Below are 21,622 nucleotides of genomic sequence, written 5' to 3' on the forward strand. Positions count from 1 at the left end.
AATTTAAACATTAACAAGGAAATCCTATTGTCAGCATTAAAGGGAGCTATAGAATACCACAGTTTAGCCATAGGTCAGAATGCCAGTGTATTAAAAACAACAAAGGTAGTCGATCATAGATGATCGAATGTAACAACATAAAAGCATGAATATGGTGAACATGCAGCAACCTAAGCTAACAGCAGACATATATGCAATACTACATTACCATCTATAAACAATTATATGAGAAAAATTATGGAAAATGGGTAAAAACTCATCACTAACCATCTCAAATCTTGGATAATGACTGGTATATACATACATGTCTGCAGTTAGTCAAATCGTGTGTCCTTGGTGTCTCCTGGAGTATGGCAGAAAATACCTGAGGACTTATGAATTGAGAGTGATAAAAAGTCATATTTAAAAGTCATTGATAGTGGATATGTTTTATGGTAGAATAAACAGTTATAGTCCATATAGAGAAGTTAAATCAACTCGCAGTATAGAATGGCGAGAAATCCAGCATAGTATTCAATCCCCTAGGTGCTATGGTATCCAAAGTGTAGATCCATCTTGTCTCCATTCGTAGGAGTCGATTGCCCCTGTCACCTCCCCTTGTCAGCGGTGGTACTTGATCAATCAACATGGTTTTTAAACTCGATACACCATGTTTATGTTTGGCGAAATGGCGTGCTACTGGCTGATCAGAGTCGCCATCTTTGATGGCTTCCCTGATCGCACAGCGATGATTGGCCATACGCTCCCGAAATGTAGTGACCGTTTTCCCTATATAGACAAGGGAACAGGGGCAAATCAACATATAAATCACATGGGTACTCATGCATGAGAGTCTGTGTTTGATTTTGTAGCGCTTTTTCGTATGTGGATGCTGGAAAGTGTCACCTTTAAGCATGCTGTCACACGTGACACAGTCGCCACATTTAAAGCAGCCTTTTTTGTTGGATTTTAGCCATGTAGTATTCTCATAGCACCTAGTTGGATCCGTTTTTACTAGCAGGTCCCGCAAGTTTCTCGCTCTTCGATAAACCATTCTAGGGTGTTGTTGTTTCACGAATGGTAAAGACTTGTCCGAGTGTACCAAGTCCCAATGTTTAGAGATTGCTCCAGCAACTTTTTGGTGCATTGGATCAAATGTAGTTATGAAGTTGATTTTCTCCTCTGAGTTATTAGTTTCCTTTGTTCTAGTTACATTGCCCTCAAAACGTTTTGTGGCTTCTTCTATAATGTCCATAACCATCTTTCTATCATATCCACGTGTGATCAATTTTTCTGACATCTCATTAAGTTGTGTTGTTCTATTGTGTGCCTCAGTGTTGTTGCGCAGAATCCGAGTGAGCTGGGAGGCTACTATCCCTTTTTTCTGGTGTGTGGGATGATAGCTCCGTGCATCTAATAGAGAATTACGGTCAGTAGGCTTGGTGTAAAGGGATGTACCAAACCTACATACCTCTTTGTCAATTACCTTAAAAATATTAAGGTCCAAAAAATGTACTTTATCAATGTCATATTCAAGTTTAAATTTGATAGGGCTAGATAGACTATTTAGGCCATTTACCCAGGATATCAGAGTGGGTAAATGGAGAGAGGGATAGTAGCCTCCCAGCTCACTCGGGTTCTGCGCAACAACACTGAGGCACACAATAGAACAACACAACTTAATGAGATGTCAGAAAAATTGATCACACGTGGATATGATAGAAAGATGGTTATGGACATTAAAGAAGAAGCCACAAAACGTTTTGAGGGCAATGTAACTAGAACAAAGGAAACTAATAACTCAGAGGAGAAAATCAACTTCATAACTACATTTGATCCAATGCACCAAAAAGTTGCTGGAGCAATCTCTAAACATTGGGACTTGGTACACTCGGACAAGTCTTTACCATTCGTGAAACAACAACACCCTAGAATGGTTTATCGAAGAGCGAGAAACTTGCGGGACCTGCTAGTAAAAACGGATCCAACTAGGTGCTATGAGAATACTACATGGCTAAAATCCAACAAAAAAGGCTGCTTTAAATGTGGCGACTGTGTCACGTGTGACAGCATGCTTAAAGGTGACACTTTCCAGCATCCACATACGAAAAAGCGCTACAAAATCAAACACAGACTCTCATGCATGAGTACCCATGTGATTTATATGTTGATTTGCCCCTGTTCCCTTGTCTATATAGGGAAAACGGTCACTACATTTCGGGAGCGTATGGCCAATCATCGCTGTGCGATCAGGGAAGCCATCAAAGATGGCGACTCTGATCAGCCAGTAGCACGCCATTTCGCCAAACATAAACATGGTGTATCGAGTTTAAAAACCATGTTGATTGATCAAGTACCACCGCTGACAAGGGGAGGTGACAGGGGCAATCGACTCCTACGAATGGAGACAAGATGGATCTACACTTTGGATACCATAGCACCTAGGGGATTGAATACTATGCTGGATTTCTCGCCATTCTATACTGCGAGTTGATTTAACTTCTCTATATGGACTATAACTGTTTATTCTACCATAAAACATATCCACTATCAATGACTTTTAAATATGACTTTTTATCACTCTCAATTCATAAGTCCTCAGGTATTTTCTGCCATACTCCAGGAGACACCAAGGACACACGATTTGACTAACTGCAGACATGTATGTATATACCAGTCATTATCCAAGATTTGAGATGGTTAGTGATGAGTTTTTACCCATTTTCCATAATTTTTCTCATATAATTGTTTATAGATGGTAATGTAGTATTGCATATATGTCTGCTGTTAGCTTAGGTTGCTGCATGTTCACCATATTCATGCTTTTATGTTGTTACATTCGATCATCTATGATCGACTACCTTTGTTGTTTTTAATACACTGGCATTCTGACCTATGGCTAAACTGTGGTATTCTATAGCTCCCTTTAATGCTGACAATAGGATTTCCTTGTTAATGTTTAAATTGAATACTTGTACCCTATTGGATAGACATTTCCTTATTGTCTGAGAATATCGTCAGACAACAAACAGTTGTCACCATGACAACCGGCGTCACCACGTGGTTCACGTGGATGACGTGATTTCCGGTCACATGACTTCCGGTTTAGCACCATGCAAGCCGCGATTGCGGCTTGGCGCCATCAGATGCCACAGGGTTATTTAAGGTGAAGGGGTAATGTATGTGTTAGTCGTTTTTTTGTACATTCAAACTGTTTGTATTATGCATTTGATAAAGGGGGTGGAATGCCTCCGAAACGTCATGCATTCTTAACTTAAACTATTAAATGTTATTTTTTACTCTGAACCAGTGAGTGCCTTTTTTGCCACATATATATTTGATGCTCTCTTTGAAGTGCACCCTGGAAGTTGCTACATTGTATATGGAGTGCCTTTCTTATTGACTTTTATCTATCTATATATATATATATATATATATATATATATATATATATATATATATATATATATATATATATATATACACATATACACACACATATATATATACATATACACACACTATACACACACACACACACACAAGAGCTAGGAAAGGGAGGGCACTCTCAGGATTTATATACATCAAAGTTAGTTTATTGTTTATAACAACAACGTTAGAAAGTCATAAGCATAGGTCGACGTTTCATCTTACATAGAAGCCTTCATCAAGACAGATGAACAACTGTTAAACGAAGAAGAAAAAATAACAGATTTAAAAACCCAAAACACAGCATCAATACGTAATCCCACCACCAAATTGTTTGCAGGCAGATAACTAAACCTACAAATAATGAAAATAAACATAGAAAAAATAAAAATAAAAATAAGGCAAACCCATACACATAGCGCTAGGAGATACAACAATACAGTCCCTCCAATGCTCTCAATCTGCTCTGGATATACACTGGTGGGGTATCTATTATAATCTTAGCAAGCAAACAAAGCGTATGTAACCCAATTGTAGGTGAAACACCATACGGCTGCACAGTTAATGTGTTACGCAAAGACCGGTATACGCTGGCCTGCCATATACATAAAAGACCCTTCAAAAGGGACTAGCAAGTCCCCATACCTCATTAGATACCGCCTCAGGCTCTGAGACCATATACAGTTGTTCTAATGTTACAAAGCAGATAGGTGCACCATACATAGTTAAAAAAAAACATTTTTATACACTGATGCATACACCCCTAACTGATAGTATCACTCTATACATATACATATATATATATAATAGTAGAACAAACCATATGACGGCACACACCAAGGTAGCACCCCAAAGTGTCAACAAACTGGGAGTGCTCAAACCACTACGCATCATTTAGTTTTGAAATGGGTAACCCATCCAGTGTAACATCCCAGCAGAGAGGAGGACAAGGGAGAAAAAAAATCATATTACAAGATATTGGAAGAAGTAGTGACTACTATTCATAGACAATGTCAAGAACAATATATCATTAAATGCATAATCAACTTAATAAAACACGGAATAATCTAACTGCATATTAAGTCCATGTGGGCTGAGTATGTTCAGCCAATAAATCCACCGGCTTTCACTGCATAATAGTTCCTTATGCCTGTTGCCACCCCTTCTGGGGGAGATCACCACGTCAATGAGCATTGCTTTCAAGGATGACACAGAATGATTGTGTTCAACAAAGTGGCGCGCCATAGGCTGCTCCGCACTGCCATCCTTCAGTGTTGCCCTGATGGCACTTTTATGATTGGCAAGCCTCTCCCTGAAGGTAGTGGTGGTCTTACCAACATAATAACGGCCACAAGGGCAAATCAAAAAGTATACCACAAACTGAGAAGTACAAGTTAGGCGAAACCTGATCAGGTAGGTCTTATTCGTATTGGGATGGTGGAACTTAGAACCAGTTAGCAGCGAGTTACATGTGACACAATTACCACACTTGAAACATCCTGGCTTGGCATTAGCCAGCTAGGTTTGGGGTTTCTTCCACGGATCCGTTTTCATCAGCATGGATCGAAGATTCTGGTTGCTCCTATGCACCACTCTTGGTGGTGATGATCAAGCAAAAGGCAAAGAGTGGTCGTCCCTTATTAGGTGCCAGTTCTGGCAAACAATATCACCAATTTTATTTGATACTGGGCTGTATGAGGTCACAAAATGTAATTTATTATCATTTTCACCCGTCTTTGGTTTCCTTTCAATCAATGAAGATTGGTTCAAATGAGACACTTCCTTGAGAACCTGCTCCACTAGTCCCGGGCTATACCCTCTCTCTATGAATTTCATCTTCATATCCTGTAGCTGCTTAGCCCGATTCATGAGATCGGAGTTATTTTGTATAACTCTCAACAGTTGTGATTTGATGATGCCAGTTTTTAATTGTCTGGGGTGGAAGCTGTTACTTTGTAAGAGGGTGTTCCGGTTTGTCGGTTTAGAATACAAGGTAGTATTCAATCTACATCCATTCTCTGTTATTGTTTTGAAGATGCACAGGTCCAAGAAGTGGATTTGTTCATCACTGTGCTCACTTTTGAATCCAACCGAGAGTTCAGCTGTGTTGAGTTGATTGATCCATAGATTCAATTCCATTTGAGTACCACCCCAAACAACAAACAGGTCGTCAATGTAGCGTTTGTACAACAGAACTTGAGGATTACGGTCAAGGAAGATGTATTTCTCCTCAAACCAGGCCATAAAGAGATTGGCGTATGATGGCGCCATGCTTGATCCCATGGCCGTCCCGACCATTTGTAGGTAGTACTTATCTTCAAATCGAAAATAGTTATGCGTCAATACCATTAGGAGCCAATCTAGGAACACCTCAATTGGAGGACCATCATACTCTGTACTCGCCACTAAGAAGCTTCTGACAGCCTTTATCCCTAGCTCATGCGGGACTCACATCTAGGGTTACCAAGATGCAGTGAGCAGGAAATGTGACATTTTGTACCATACATATCAATTGTATTGAATCTAGTAGAAAGGCCTCTGTGTTTCTCACTATGCCCTGGAGATGAAAATCTATGTATATTGATACATTCTGGAACAAGGACCCGACCGCTGAGACTATTGGTCTTCCAGGGGGTTTCGTCAGATCTTTATGAATTTTCGGGATCGTGTATATGATCGGATATTTCGGGTGGTCAACTGTCAAGAAATCTAAAGTAGTATCGTCTATATAGTTGATATTGTAAGCCACTTGTAGACTGGTATCCAGCATCGTTTTGTATGCTTGAGTAAGATTGAATGTTAGACGTTGATATGTGGTAATGTCATTCAACTGGGTTAACAGTTCAGATCTGTAGTACGTGTAGTCCATAACGACCACCGCCCCACCCTTGTCAGCTGGGCGTATGATTATGGAATCATCAGACTTGAGTCTCTCCAGGGCATCAAGTTCCAGTTTATTCAAGTTTTTCCGACCAGAGGTCACATCCTTACAGGCGTATTCTATGTCCCGGACACAGATATTTGTGAATGTTCGAATAGTCGGATGGGTGGTCTTGGGTTCAAAGCTCGAAGGTCGTGACAGAGCAGGTTTAGGTCCTGTAGGAGGAGAATGCTTAAAGTGATCTTTTAACTTTAAAGTACGTTGAAATCTGTCAAAACAATAACAGAGAATGGATGTAGATTGAATACTTCCTTGTATTCTAAACCGACAGACCGGAACACCCTCTTACAAAGTAACAGCTTCCACCCCAGACAATTAAAAACGGGCATCATCAAATCACAACTGTTGAGAGTTATACGAAATAACTCTGATCTCATGAATCAGGCTAAGCAGCTACAGGATATGAAGATGAAATTCATAGAGAGAGGGTATAGCCCGGGACTAGTGGAGCAGGTTCTCAAGGAAGTGTCTCATTTCAACCAATCTTCATTGATTGAAAGGAAACCAAAGACGGGTGAAAATGATAATAAATTACATTTTGTGACCTCATACAGCCCAGTATCAAATAAAATTGGTGATATTGTTCGCCAGAACTGGCACCTAATAAGGGACGACCACTCTTTGCCTTTTGCTTGATCATCACCACCAAGAGTGGTGCATAGGAGCAACCAGAATCTTCGATCCATGCTGATGAAAACGGATCCGTGGAAGAAACCCCAAACCTGGCTGGCTAATGCCAAGCCAGGATGTTTCAAGTGTGGTAATTGTGTCACATGTAACTCGCTGCTAACTGGTTCTAAGTTCCACCATCCCAATACGAATAAGACCTATCTGATCAGGCATCGCCTAACTTGTACTTCTCAGTTTGTGGTATACTTTTTGACTTGCCCTTGTGGCCGTTATTATGTTGGTAACACCACCACTACCTTCAGGGAGAGGCTTGCCAATCATAAAAGTGCCATCAGGGCAGCACTGAAGGATGGCAGTGCGGACCAGCTTGTTTCACGCCACTTTCTTGAACACAATCATTCTGTGTTATCCTTGAAAGCAATGCTCATTAACATGGTGATCCCCCCCAGAAGGGGTGGCAACAGGCATAAGGAACTATTATGCTGTGAAAGCCGGTGGGTCTATCGGCTGAACACACTCAGCCCACATGGACTTAATATGCAGTTAGATTATTCTGTGTTTTATTAAGTTGATTATGCATTTAATGATATATTGTTCTTGACATTGTCTATGAATAGTAGTCACTACTTCTTCCAATATCTTGTAATATGATTTTTTCTCCCTTGTCCCCCTCTCTGCTGGGATGTCACACTGGATGGGATACCCATTTCAAAACTAAATGATGCGTAATGGTTTGAGCACTCCCAGTTTGTTGACACTTTGGGGTGCTACCTTGGTGTGTGCCGTCATATGGTTTGTTCTACTATTATATATCCTCTAGTGTTGGTTCTGCATACTCCCCCCCTCCTAGTGGGACATCCACTTGAGGTGTGTCTAATGGCTGATGGACCCCATATATTGGTTCTGGGTTCCCACATCTGTATACTGGTAGTCATGTCTTTGACTATATATTTATGGTCGTTTGAGGCACGTTAATTTGCTCTGCATTATAATGAGAATATGCGCTCTCATCCTTATTTTGTTGTATACTCTGGTTTATACAGTAGCTGAATGCAGTTACCTCTGGTTTATTATGGCATCCATTCTTTATCTACTATGTTATATACATCTGTGGCACTTGCCAATTCTAAGCATCCATAGTGTATGTATTTATGGTCGTTTGTGGAACGTTAATTTCTGGGTTTTCACATCTGTACACTGTTAGTCATGTCTTTAACTATGTATTTATGGTCATTTGAGGAACGGTAATTTTTCTCTGCATTTTAATGAGAATATGCGATCCCATCCTTACTGTGTTGTATACTCTGGTTTATACAATAGCAAAATGCAGTTACCTCTGGTTTATTATGGCTTCCATTCTTTATCTACTATGTTATATACATCTGTGGCACTTGCCAATTCTAAGCATCCATAGTGTCTGCTGTTGTGGTAGCAGCTGAACATGGTTATAATTGAGTTAATTAGAGTATCCAGCACTGTCTGCACTTCTCTGTAGTTGATACAGCTGCTACAGGTGTGTTTTTTACACACCCCTATTGCCAACCAATGAGAGCCTGGTGATCAGGGCTTAAATAGTTTCCGGTTTCTGTTAATGGCATTCTGTTTTGCCGGTGGTGTTGTGAGCGGCTGCTAGTCGCCGTTGTGAGGTAATATAATTTGTCTGCTTCTTAATATTGTGGCCCAAAACATGGGGGTTGTTTATGTTTTTGCTAGGGCTGTGGGCGCCACATGTTGTTAACGGTGGGTGTGTAACGCATAAGACATGCAGCTGACATGGGACAATAATCTTGCTATAGTGCGGTCTGCTTACATATTGCCCGAGTTTAATCTATATTTGTGGACTGCTTAGTTAGACTATATATTGAGCTTATACCATGTGGGGCACGTATTAACAGCAGTGTGGATTTCCAATGTTGTAACTACTGTCAAATGCTGGTAAGGTACATGTGTATATACTTAGGGGGTACTAGTGCAATACTAAGGTGTGCACATGACTGTAGACCTAGTTGAGTCTTTTGAAAGTGTTACGAGTGCAATACTAAGATGTGCACATGCTTTTATACGTGGTTGTGGTTTTCTTTGAAGGTAGGGTCCAGCGTGACTACTGCACACAATGTCAGGTTGTCAGATGCGAGATAAATGAGCATCAGGAATAGTGATATAGTGCCTTTTTGTTGCTAAATATATAACCCTGGTCTAAATGTTGTATAGGCAGGTTACTATAATGTTAGCCTTTGACACTTGTGGATACAATCATTGTGTGTGCTATGGTCTGTTCCTTGCGTCTCAGTACGTATAGTGTGATATTATCAGTTAGGGGTGTATGCATCAGTGTATAAAAATGTTTTTTTTAACTATGTATGGTGCACCTATCTGCTTTGTAACATTAGAACAACTGTATATGGTCTCAGAGCCTGAGGCGGTTTTTAATGAGGTATGGGGACTTACTAGTCTCTTTTGAAGGGTCTTTTATGTACATGACAGGCCAGCGTATACCGGTCTTTACGTAACACATAAATTGTGCAGCCGTATGGTGTTTTACCTACAATTGGGTTACATACGCTTTGTTTGCTTGCTAAGATTATAATAGATACCCCACCAGTGTATATCCAGAGCCGATTGAGAGTATTTGAGGGACTGTATTGTTGTATCTCCTAGCGCTACATGTATGGGTTTGCCTTATTTTTATTTGTATTTTTTCTGTTTATTTTCATTATTTGTAGGTTTATTTATCTGCCTGCAAACAATTTGGTGGTGGGATTACGTATTGATGCTGTGTTTTGGGTTTTTAAATCTGTTATTTTTTCTTCTTCGTTTAACAGTTGTTCATCTGTCTTGATGAAGGCTTCTATGTAAGCCGAAACGTCGACCTATGCTTATGACTTTCTAACGTTCTAAACAATAAACTAACTTTGATGTACATAAATCCTGAGAGTGCCCTCCCTTTCCTAGCTCTTATCTACAATCCATTGAGGATTGCACCCAGGTGCTTCATTATTAGTTGAAGCTGGAGTGCTGGAACACGTGCTAATTGGAATATATATATATATATATATATATATATATATATATATATATATATATATATATATATATATATATATATATATATATATATATATACACACATATACACACATACATACATATTATACACACACATATATATATATATATATATATATATATATATATATATATATATGTGTGTTAAAGCCCTTTGAAGCATTTTTTTCTAACACCTGAGACCTCATATCTTTGATCAATATTTTTTTATTTCTTTTAGATAGTGTTATTGTGAGTAACTGTACTTTGTAATATATTTTTTATGTGTTTTGTGCAACTTTTTTATTTCACAAAACAGTTAACCAGAGCTCTGAATTAGTGATATCCTGACACAGTTTAAATTCAATTGTGCCCAAGCGAATGTGTTTACTTTTAACTCGTAATACTTGCTCTTCTGACGCGCACAAAGACCTGAGATATGCAACTTATCGCCCACTAGCAAGTTAGCGTGCCACTCATTATCTACCCCTTTGTGTGCAGTTTCTTGTGCTGAGCTTGTGCTACCTGTATGATGCCCCTAGCTATCCCTACAGATTCTATACGGTGCACGTGCTGAGCTTATACTACCTGTATGATGCCCCCTAGCCCTATATCTATAACTACAGATGTCATACTGTGCACGTGCTGAGCTTGTGCTACCTCTATGATGACCCCTAGCCCTATAGCTATATAACAGTTGCCATACAGTGCACATGCTGAGCTTGTGCTACCTACCTGTATGAGACCCCCTAGCCCTATAGCTATCCCTACAGCTGCAATACGGTGCACGTGCTGAGCCCCCGTGTGACACTCACATTGTCCCCTAGCCCCAGCTGTCTCTCTGTCGGCTCCAGCGAGTACATCCGATCCCCAGCGAGTTTCCACAGTGTCTCTATTCCCTCGGGGTCCTGGGTAAAAACTTCACTCGCCCGGATCAGCTTCTCCAACTTCTCCTACAAAAGAAAACCTTCTTAATTACCCACAAGCACTGCTGGGCCCCCTTCCGCCCTGCGCGCACCTCTCTCACTTGCCTTAGGGACATTAGGAACAAACTTAGTGTCTCCAAAAGATTTGTAGTTGCCCATATTTGCGAAGAATCCAGCAGCGTAAACAAGGAGAGCCTGTGGGGTAAAAAGAAATTATATATATACACACATACGAGTGTTAAAGCCCGTGTACCAAGGCCGAAATGTCTCCCTCCAAGATCCTTTCCCTAGCCTTTATTCCCCCCCTCCCCTGTACCTCCTTCTCCCTCCTGCCCCCTCTCTGCCGCTTTTAGCATACATTTTTTCTGTAGTGTAGCGGTTCCACCTGTTCTCGCCGCCAACCTGCCTCCCTCCGAACCCTCCCATGCCACCAACGATCGTCACCACCGCTGCCTGATGCAAGACTATTTTTGCACTGGCCCACTGCAGAAATAGTGCAATCTCGCTACTTTTAGCGAGATCACTGCAGAGAGAGGCCTATAACGACCATCGGCGCTGGTCGTTAAGGGGTTAAGGCCAGGTATGTTTGTCTCGCACAGTCTCTACTGCGCATAATTGTGTCGGACAAACATACTTGGTCTTTTATTATATAGGATAGGGCAAGTAATATTCCCAAAACCTCAGAAGTGGTAAGGAAAATCATAAACAGATTCTAGACATGGAACAGCCACACAACGGAGGTGATAGGAAGAAACCCCCCCCCCCATAGCTGAGGAGCAGTCGCTATTCCTTGCATGCTGGGCCCCTTAGCTGAGGGATGCAGAAGATTTATACCTGATATTCATCCTCGGTCATATCCTGGCATAGAGCAACCGTCCGCAGCTCCTCAGGTCCCTGTCCCCTGAAGAGTCTGTTAAGCAGAACATAAATGGCCGGAGATTCTGGGGACGTCTGGAACAAGACAATCAGCCCTCCGTAAAACGAGGCTCGGGAGAGGTAGTGCGCGTACAATTTTTCCTCTGCCGACAGCAACACAAACGCATCCTCGCACTCCAGCAATGCTACAGGAAGGTCGTTAGGAAGGACGTACTGCTTGCTGACGGACATCTTTACTGCAACAAACAAAGAATATCACAGCAGATGTATTAATGTCATTATTATAGTTTTTCTATTGCTTATAGAGGAGAAAACATACAGATGTGACCAATAAACTGAGGGACAAAGAAATAGTCTAAATAACATTCCACAAGAAAACAAAAGGAGCAGTAGGGCAACTACTTTAGTCGTGTTAAACCAGTGGTTCCCAAAGTGGGTGGTGTTGCCCCAAGGAGCACTAATAGGTATAAGAGGGGCATTAGGATTACAATAGGGGGCGCTAATAGGCATAAGAGGGGCACTGCGATTACCATAGGGGGCGCTAATAGGTATAAGAGGGGCATTGGCACTACCATAGGGGGCGCTAATAGGCGTAAGAGGGGCACTGGGATTACCATATGGGGAGCTAATAGGCGTAAGAGGGGCACTGGGATTACCATAGGGGGCGCTAATAGGCGTAAGAGGGGCATTGGCATTACCATAGGGGGCGCTAATAGGTGTAAGAGGGGCACTGGGATTACCATAGGGGGCGCTAATAGGTATAAGAGAGGCACTGGGATTACCGAGGGGGCGCTAATAGGCGTAAGAGGGGCATTGGCATTACCATAGGGGGCACTAATAGGCATAAGAGAGGCACTGGGATTACCATAGGGGGCGCTAATAGGCGTAAGAGGGGCACTGGGATTATCATATGGGGAGCTAATAGGCGTAAGAGGGGCACTGGGATTACCATAGGGGGCGCTAATAGGCATAAGAGGGGCATTGGCATTACCATAGGGGGCGCTAATAGGCGTAAGAGGGGCATTGGGATTACAATAGAAGGCGCTAACAGGTATAAGAGAGGCACTGGGATTACCATAGGGGGCGCTAATAGGCATAAGAGGGGCATTGGCATTACCATAGGGGGCAATAATAGGCATAAGAGAGGCACTGGGATTACCATAGGGGGCGCTAATAGGCGTAAGAGGGGCACTGGGATTACCATAGGGGGCGCTAATAGGCGTAAGAGGGGCATTGGCATTACCATAGGGGCACTAATAGGTGTAAGAGGGGCACTGGGATTACCATAGGGGGCGCTAATAGGTATAAGAGAGGCACTGGGATTACCATAGGGGGCGCTAATAGGCGTAAGAGGGGCATTGGCATTACCTAAATAAGTCTAAATAACATTCCACAAGAAAACAAAAGGAGCAGTAGGGCAACTACTTTAGTCGTGTTAAACCAGTGGTTCCCAAAGTGGGTGGTGTTGCCCCAAGGAGCACTAATAGGTATAAGAGGGGCATTAGGATTACAATAGGGGGCGCTAATAGGCATAAGAGGGGCACTGCGATTACCATAGGGGGCGCTAATAGGTATAAGAGGGGCATTGGCATTACCATAGGGGGCGCTAATAGGTGTAAGAGGGGCACTGGGATTACCATAGGGGGCGCTAATAGGCATAAGAGGGGCATTGGGATTACAATGGGAGCATTAATAGGCATAAGAGGGGCATTGGCACTACCATAGGGGGCGCTAATAGGCGTAAGAGGGGCACTGGGATTACCATAGGGGGCGCTAATAGGCGTTAGAGGGGCACTGGGATTACCATAGGGGTCGCTAATAGGTGTAAGAGGGGCACTGGGATTACCATATGGGGAGCTAATATGGGTAAGAGGGGCACTGGGATTACCATATGGGGAGCTAATAGGGGTACCAGGCTGCTAAGGTTAAACCTCCACCCCCCTCTACCTAGCCCCCTCATATTTCTCCCCGGATTTGAACTTTTGGGAGCTTTCGCAATCTCCAGGACGCTTGGTTTTGTTCATTTTGGTGTTTTGTACATCCTCCCAGAAGAGCTGTTCTCCGACCGTGAAAACCCTTCTCGGCTGGCCGGCTCCTGGAACTCCCGGCCGGCCGCACCAGATACCCGCTTCCCTTTAACCCAGGTCGCTCCAGCGGCCACTTGCGCCAGAGCTCCGCACTTTTGGGGATTGATAGCCCCTAGGGAGGACCAGAGGTGGGGGATTATGCCGCTTTTTGGACTATGGCATCGGGGAACCGAGAGCCTTCCCGCCACTCCCCTGGGATCACCCTGAAACCACCACCTTTTTATCATTGGGACTCTATAAGACAATGGACACTATGGGGGGGGGAGGCGCCAGCCTGTCTGGAGGGGCGGGAATGGCGGGAGATCTAGGGGCCTGATAAGGCTCCTTATGAAGATCAGTTTGTGTATAAAGGTAGTGTGTTTTCCACAATAAAGTTGTGTTTCACCTGAATGCTTGTCTGTTATTTGGGTGGGCTCTGCTATAATCACTTTCTCCGCTACATAGCAGCATGTTTCAGGTATAGGAAGGTCCTTTGGCGGAGCTACCCAGTCGGGGTAGCCGGTGTCCGTCACATTTGATGCTTCCGTTTATCTGGAACGTCCAAACCACGAACTGAAGAAAGTCCAAACCACTAACAGCGAATGGCCCAGCAAGGGGTCAAACCAGGGGACCACGATGTCCAAACTACAGAGAAAGATCCAGTGGCGGCTGGACCTCTATGGGACTGCCCCACCTGAGGAGGTTATCACTCGGATAATCACAGACGCCGCCCAGGTCCAGATGCTGGAGCTCCAAAAGTCTATGGGGGTGAGACGTGCAGGCTCCTCTGGACACACCTCTCTGGCCAAGGAAGTTACCCCATGAGGCTTTTCGAGCCTTCAAAGACAATGAGGAGGAGATCGACAGCTATCTTCAAGTATTCGAAACCCAGGGTGTCACCACTGCCAACAGTCACCCTCTTGCTCGGAAAGCTGTCTGGAGGGGCCCTGGAGGCTTTCAACACTGTGCCCCCAGGAGACCAAAAGAACTATGACCGGGTGAAGGAGCGCATCCTTGCCCGCTATGGTCTCACGCCGGAGGCTCGCCGACTGAAGTTCAGAGAACTAAAAAGACAAGAGGGGCAGCCGTTCAAAGTGGACCCACCGGTACACCCGGTCCTTGGACTCTTGGTTTGCAGGCTGCCATGTAACTTCCCTGGAAGAGGCTACCCAGCTCATTTTGTTGGAGCATTTCTACAACCACTCCCCGGTGGAGATCCGGGACTGGGTCAAAGATAAGGGGCCTACAACAGCCGACCAGGCGGCTGTTCTGGCTGATCAATACTTGGATGCCCGGTGCCAGACCATCTCTGAGCCCCGACCAGTGACCCGCTACGCTCCCACCTCTGCCTGCCCTCCGGTGCCTACCCGGTACCCCCAGACTCGGCCGGCGTCTGTCCACCCCACAGGGCCCAGCTCATCCCAGGGATGCTACAAGAGCGGACGGGAGGGCCACATGAGAGTGGAGGCCAAGGAACCCCCCTTCGGCTCAGTGCCCAAGGCTCCAGCCAGAGGTTACCGGGATGCCGCCCACTGTTTGGATGTAGAGGACCCTACTTATAATGCCGACTGGGCAGAGGAAGAGGTTGGGGTCCTGCATGAGGTGAACTCCCGGCCGGCCGTACCAGATACCCGCTTCCCTTTAACCCAGGTCGCTCCAGCGGCCACTTGCGCCAGAGCTCCGCACTTTTGGGGATTGATAGCCCCTAGGGAGGACCAGAGGTGGGGGATTATGCCGCTTTTTGGACTATGGCATCGGGGAACCGAGAGCCTTCCCGCCACTCCCCTGGGATCACCCTGAAACCACCACCTTTTTATCATTGGGACTCTATAAGACAATGGACACTATGGGGGGGGAGGCGCCAGCCTGTCTGGAGGGGCGGGAATGGCGGGAGATCTAGGGGCCTGATAAGGCTCCTTATGAAGATCAGTTTGTGTATAAAGGTAGTGTGTTTTCCACAATAAAGTTGTGTTTCACCTGAATGCTTGTCTGTTATTTGGGTGGGCTCTGCTATAATCACTTTCTCCGCTACATAGCAGCATGTTTCAGGTATAGGAAGGTCCTTTGGCGGAGCTACCCAGTCGGGGTAGCCGGTGTCCGTCACATTTGATGCTTCCGTTTATCTGGAACGTCCAAACCACGAACTGAAGAAAGTCCAAACCACTAACAGCGAATGGCCCAGCAAGGGGTCAAACCAGGGGACCACGATGTCCGAACTACAGAGAAAGATCCAGTGGCGGCTGGACCTCTATGGGACTGCCCCACCTGAGGAGGTTATCACTCGGATAATCACAGACGCCGCCCAGGTCCAGATGCTGGAGCTCCAAAAGTCTATGGGGGTGAGACGTGCAGGCTCCTCTGGACACACCTCTCTGGCCAAGGAAGTTACCCCATGAGGCTTTTCGAGCCTTCAAAGACAATGAGGAGGAGATCGACAGCTATCTTCAAGTATTCGAAACCCAGGGTGTCACCACTGCCAACAGTCACCCTCTTGCTCGGAACGCTGTCTGGAGGGGCCCTGGAGGCTTTCAACACTGTGCCCCCAGGAGACCAAAAGAACTATGACCGGGTGAAGGAGCGCATCCTTGCCCGCTATGGTCTCACGCCGGAGGCTCGCCGACTGAAGTTCAGAGAACTAAAAAGACAAGAGGGGCAGCCGTTCAAAGTGGACCCACCGGTACACCCGGTCCTTGGACTCTTGGTTTGCAGGCTGCCATGTAACTTCCCTGGAAGAGGCTACCCAGCTCATTTTGTTGGAGCATTTCTACAACCACTCCCCGGTGGAGATCCGGGACTGGGTCAAAGATAAGGGGCCTACAACAGCCGACCAGGCGGCTGTTCTGGCTGATCAATACTTGGATGCCCGGCGCCAGACCATCTCTGAGCCCCGACCAGTGACCCGCTACGCTCCCACCTCTGCCTGCCCTCCGGTGCCTACCCGGTACCCCCCAGACTCGGCCGGCGTCTGTCCACCCCGACAGGGCCCAGCTCATCCCAGGGATGCTACAAGAGCGGACGGGAGGGCCACATGAGAGTGGAGGCCAAGGAACCCCCCTTCGGCTCAGTGCCCAAGGCTCCAGCCAGAGGTTACCGGGATGCCGCCCACTGTTTGGATGTAGAGGACCCTACTTATAATGCCGACTGGGCAGAGGAAGAGGTTGGGGTCCTGCATGAGGTGAACCTCGCAACCGGCGACAACCGCCAGTGGAGCCATGGTTACCCTTGCCCAGCCACAACTGATCCCCACCTCGGACCACACCGGGAGATCCCTGGCAGTTCGTGTGGCTGAGGGTACAGTACTGCGGATCTCTACTGCACGGGTGCACTTGGATTGGGGTGCCGGCTCCAGTGCTGTGGAAGTAGGGATCATAAGCCATCTGCCTGCTGAGGTCTTGTTGGGAAACGACCTCAGCCACCTTGCTTCAGTCTTTGTGTGGGATAACCCCACGGATGTTTGCCCTTTCACCACCCATCAGGCCACGGCGCACAATCTGGGGACCCAGGTAAGCCACTCCGCCCCGACTCCTGCCCTGCAAACCGACCAGCTCCCTTGGGCGTCCCCCACTGACTTCGCCCAGAAGACATTGAGCAACCCGACCCTAGCCCCTTACCGTGAATGAGTAGGGACTGACTCCAAGGGCCCCGGAGGGGAACATTTTGAGTGGGAAAGGGGACTCCTGTACAGGATTTCCGAAAGGAAAAAAGGGACCGGTATCCAAACGCCAGCCGGTGGTAACACAGATGTATCGGTACGACCTGTTGCGGATAGGGCATGACACTCCCCTAGCAGGACATCTATGGAAATCTAGGACCCATCATAGACTGACCCAGACACTCTTTTGGCCAGGGGTTACAGACGATATTAGGCAGTATTGTAGGACCTGTGACGTATGCCAGAGAGTAGGAAAGACAGGGGACCACTTCAAAGCCTCCTTACACCCCCTCCCCATCATTGACGAACACTTCAGCTGTGTCGCCATAGATATTATTGGTCCATTGCCCCGTCCCAGTCCTTCCGGGAAAAAGTATATACTGACAGTGGTAGGTTATGCCACCCGGTACCCAGAGGCGATCCCTCTGTCTAATGTGCAGGCGGAGACAGTGGCAGATGCACTGCTCCGGATATTTACCAGGGTAGGTTTTTCCAGGGAAGTGCTCTCCGATCAAGGAACTCAGTTCACGGCGGAGCTCACACGAAAGCTATGGAGGCTGTGCAGGATAAAACCCCTGCACAGTGCTCCATACCACCCCCAGACTAATGGGTTGTGTGAGAGGTTCAACGGGACCCTAAAGCAGTTGCTTATGACGTTCTCTGCCTCTCACAAAGACTGGGAGAGATACCTGCCGCACCTCCTGTTTGCATACCGAGAGGTGCCCCAGGAATCCACTGGGTTTTCCCCCTTTGAATTATTGTATGGCCGGAAGATAAGGGGACCCCTAGACCTATTGAGAGCCCACTGGGAGGGGTCAGCCAGGGAGGAAGGACACCTTGTTGTGGAGTACATTCTAGAATTCAGGGACCGACTGAAGGACCTCACCGAGAGGGTGCGAGAGAACCTTCAAGTCGCTCAAGGTAGGCAGAAGCAGTGGTACGTCCAGAATGCCCGTAACCAAACCCTAGAAGCCATCTGTGCTCCGGCAATAAAGGACTCAGAGTCTTCCCATGCCGGAGCTCCCAGGGCAAGATAAGGTGCAGAGGACATACAGCTGGACGAGAGGCTAGGGGCTAGGCAGAAGGGGCAAGTCCGGCAAATGCTAGAGAACCGGAGAGATAGGTTCTCCACCACCCCTGGGTACACCACGGCGGCAGCACACCAAGTGGAGACTCCGGGGCAGGCACCCCTGCGACAGCCAGCATACCGGGTTCCAGAGGCAATTAGGAAAAGTATGCACAGTGGGATGCTGGAGCTAGGTGTTATTGAACCGTCCAAAAGTCCCTGGGCCTCCCCGGTGGTGCTGGTACCCAAGCAGGATGGGACCACCAGATTCTGCATGGACTAACGTAGACTCAATGACCAGACCATGACCGACGCCTACCCCATGCCCAGGGTCGATGACCTACTAGACTGGATCACCCGTGGCAACTTCCTGACAACTCTAAACCTTTGCAAGGGATACTGGCAGATCCCCTTGGACCCAGGGCCCATCCCAAAGTCGCCATTTATTACCCCTTCTGCCTATACCAGTTTAAAGTCATGCAGTTTGGGATTTTGAATGCTCCGGCGACCTTCCAGATGATGGTAGATCACCTCCCGGATGGCCTCCAGGATTATGCCTGCGCCTACCTGGATGGTATTGCGATCTATAGTGACACCAGAAAACGGTTGCCCCGACAGGTCCTGTGGTCCCCAGAATGTGAGGCCGCCTTCGAAAGTCTCAAAATAGCCTTGATTTCTGCCCCTGTCCTGGCTGCTCCTTACCCAACCAAACGTTTTTGTGTCCACACAGATGCCTCCATGTTCGGGTTGGGAGCAGTATTGAGTCAGGTGGACGATATCAGCAGGAAGCTGTTGCCCAGGGAAATAGGCTACACGGCAGTGGAGAAAGAGTGCCTGTCCCTGGTATAAGCCCTGAAAAAGCTTCAGCCATACCTATACTGACGGGCCTTCATCGTCCTCACAGACCACAACCCCCTGGTTTGGCTCAACCGAGTTGCTGGGGACAATGGACGCCTGTTGCGGTGGAGTTTAGCCTTGCAGTCCTTTAACTTTACCATCCAATACAGGCCGGGAAAAAGCAATGGAAACGCTGACAGACTTTCCCAGCAAACTGAATCAGAATAGCTCCCCGGACAGCCCCTGGCCAACCCGTGAGTGGATCTAGCCGGACTGGAAGGGGGGAGCTGTCACGGATACCAGGCTGCTAAGGTTAAATCTCCACTCCCCTCTACCTAGCCCCCTGTCAGGGTGCCAGGAATCAGACTGAAAAAAAATAATCACACCTTTATTAAAAGCAAAAAATAATAAAAAGTCCACAAGTCAAATAACAAGCCAGGAGTCAAAACCAGAGCTGGTAGTCAGACGAGCCGAGTCAGGAGCCAAAGCGAATAGTCAGACGAGCCGGAATCAGGAAAACAGCAGAGTCAGGAACAAGCCAGGGATCAGGAACCAGGAAGGACATCAGGCAGCCAGGTAATACACAGGAACTCTCACAAACAGGTCTGAGACAACGCAAAGGCAAAGCATACTGAACAGAGGCCCTTTAAATAATAAGTGATGACATCACAATTCTGGGACTGCATCCTGTCTCACACGGATGATGCACACCAGTCTGGCCATAAAAGGAAGTGCAGGAAATGAGCAGCATCCCCCACAATGCACCAAGTCAGCAAGAGAGGTGAGTAAAATGGCTGCCAGCAGCACATGGCAAACAAAACAGGGTAAAAAACCCTGACACCCCTCATATTTCTCCCCGGATTTGACCTTTTGGGAGCTTTCGCGATTTCCAGGACACTTGGTTTTGTTCATTTTAGCGTTTTGTACATCCTCCCAGATGAGCTGCTCTCTGACCGGGAAAAGCCTTCTCGGCTGGCCGGGCTCCTAGAACGGCTGGCCTGCCGCATCAGATACCCGATTCCCTTTACCCCAGGTTGCTCCAGCGGCCCTTTGCCCCAGAGCTCCGCTCTTTTGGGGATTGAATGCCCCTAGGGAGGACCAGAGGTGGGGTGATTGTTGGAAGGGAGCTCCCTTGAGAACTAGGGGTGCTGAAAATAATCGTATGGGCGATGCATCGCAATGTGGCATGAAACAATTCTGCATCGATGCAGTGAAGGGCGCGAATCGATTCATGTATCATCACGTGACCCCGACTCCAGGACAAGTATAGCAACGGGGCTGCTAATGGGCGGTCTCTAGAAGTGCCGCACGCAGTAGGTGGACTGGTGCCGTGACTGCCTGAGTGATGGTGACGACTCTGGGAACACACGGCGGGCTCATTTTTATTTTGTGGGAGACGGAGTCCTATGGTGAGAAACTTAGTAAAGCAAAATACATTTTGCCTGTGATTACCACGTATCTTTTAATTTCTATTAGAAAACCCCTCATCGCAAATCAGTGAAATCACAGGCCCCTCTAGATGTTTTTTTCAAAATGCTTATGAACATTATTGTGCTTTATTTTCATTTGTATTTATTTATGAAACTCCATATCACATGTATTGGTCATGAAATGATTGGTCAGGCCGGTCACACACACAAACACAGACTGTGTGACACACATTAGGCAGTCACATACTACTGCGTGATTACAAATTTTCCTACAAAGTTTTGACCACATCTGCAAATATTTAAAATATACACTATACTTAAATAATACTATATGCAATTATGCAATGCATGTGCTCTCTTAGGGAGTATAAAAGGTGCCAATCCGAACCCAATCCCTGTGTTATTTATAACAAGGCTAAACATACTAAAAACCATAAAACCCAATTTGTGATGTAGAAGAAAGTGCATGCAATTTTAAACACCTTTACAATTTACTTCTATTATCTAATTTACTTATACTTTGTTGAAATGCCTCTTGTGCATTGCTATTTCATCAACAAATTATATCTGAAGTATGAAGCAAATTAAATAATAGAAGAAATGTTGTTTAAAATTGTATTCTCTATCTGAATCATGAAAGAAAATGTTTGGGTTTCATGTCTCTTTAAGTGTGTAATATTAGAGTGTCTACTACTACTAGTAGTACTACTAGGACACAGTAATACATGATTACACACTTAAAGGG

General features: G+C 46.0%; 1 protein-coding gene across 1 annotated transcript in view; it reads right to left on the reverse strand.

The window, feature by feature from the left end:
* DPP3 (dipeptidyl peptidase 3) overlaps positions 1-21,622 on the reverse strand; it is a gene marked incomplete in the record, with an annotated part of 131,182 nt that overhangs the window by 99,169 nt on the left and 10,391 nt on the right. Inside the window, 3 exon segments of the mRNA XM_053720021.1 lie at positions 10,840-10,977; positions 11,056-11,145; positions 11,785-12,062. Of these exon segments, the coding sequence (XP_053575996.1) occupies positions 10,840-10,977; positions 11,056-11,145; positions 11,785-12,062 (506 nt within the window).

Source organism: Bombina bombina, chromosome 7 (genome assembly GCF_027579735.1).
Source record: "Bombina bombina isolate aBomBom1 chromosome 7, aBomBom1.pri, whole genome shotgun sequence".
NCBI lineage: Eukaryota > Metazoa > Chordata > Amphibia > Anura > Bombinatoridae > Bombina > Bombina bombina.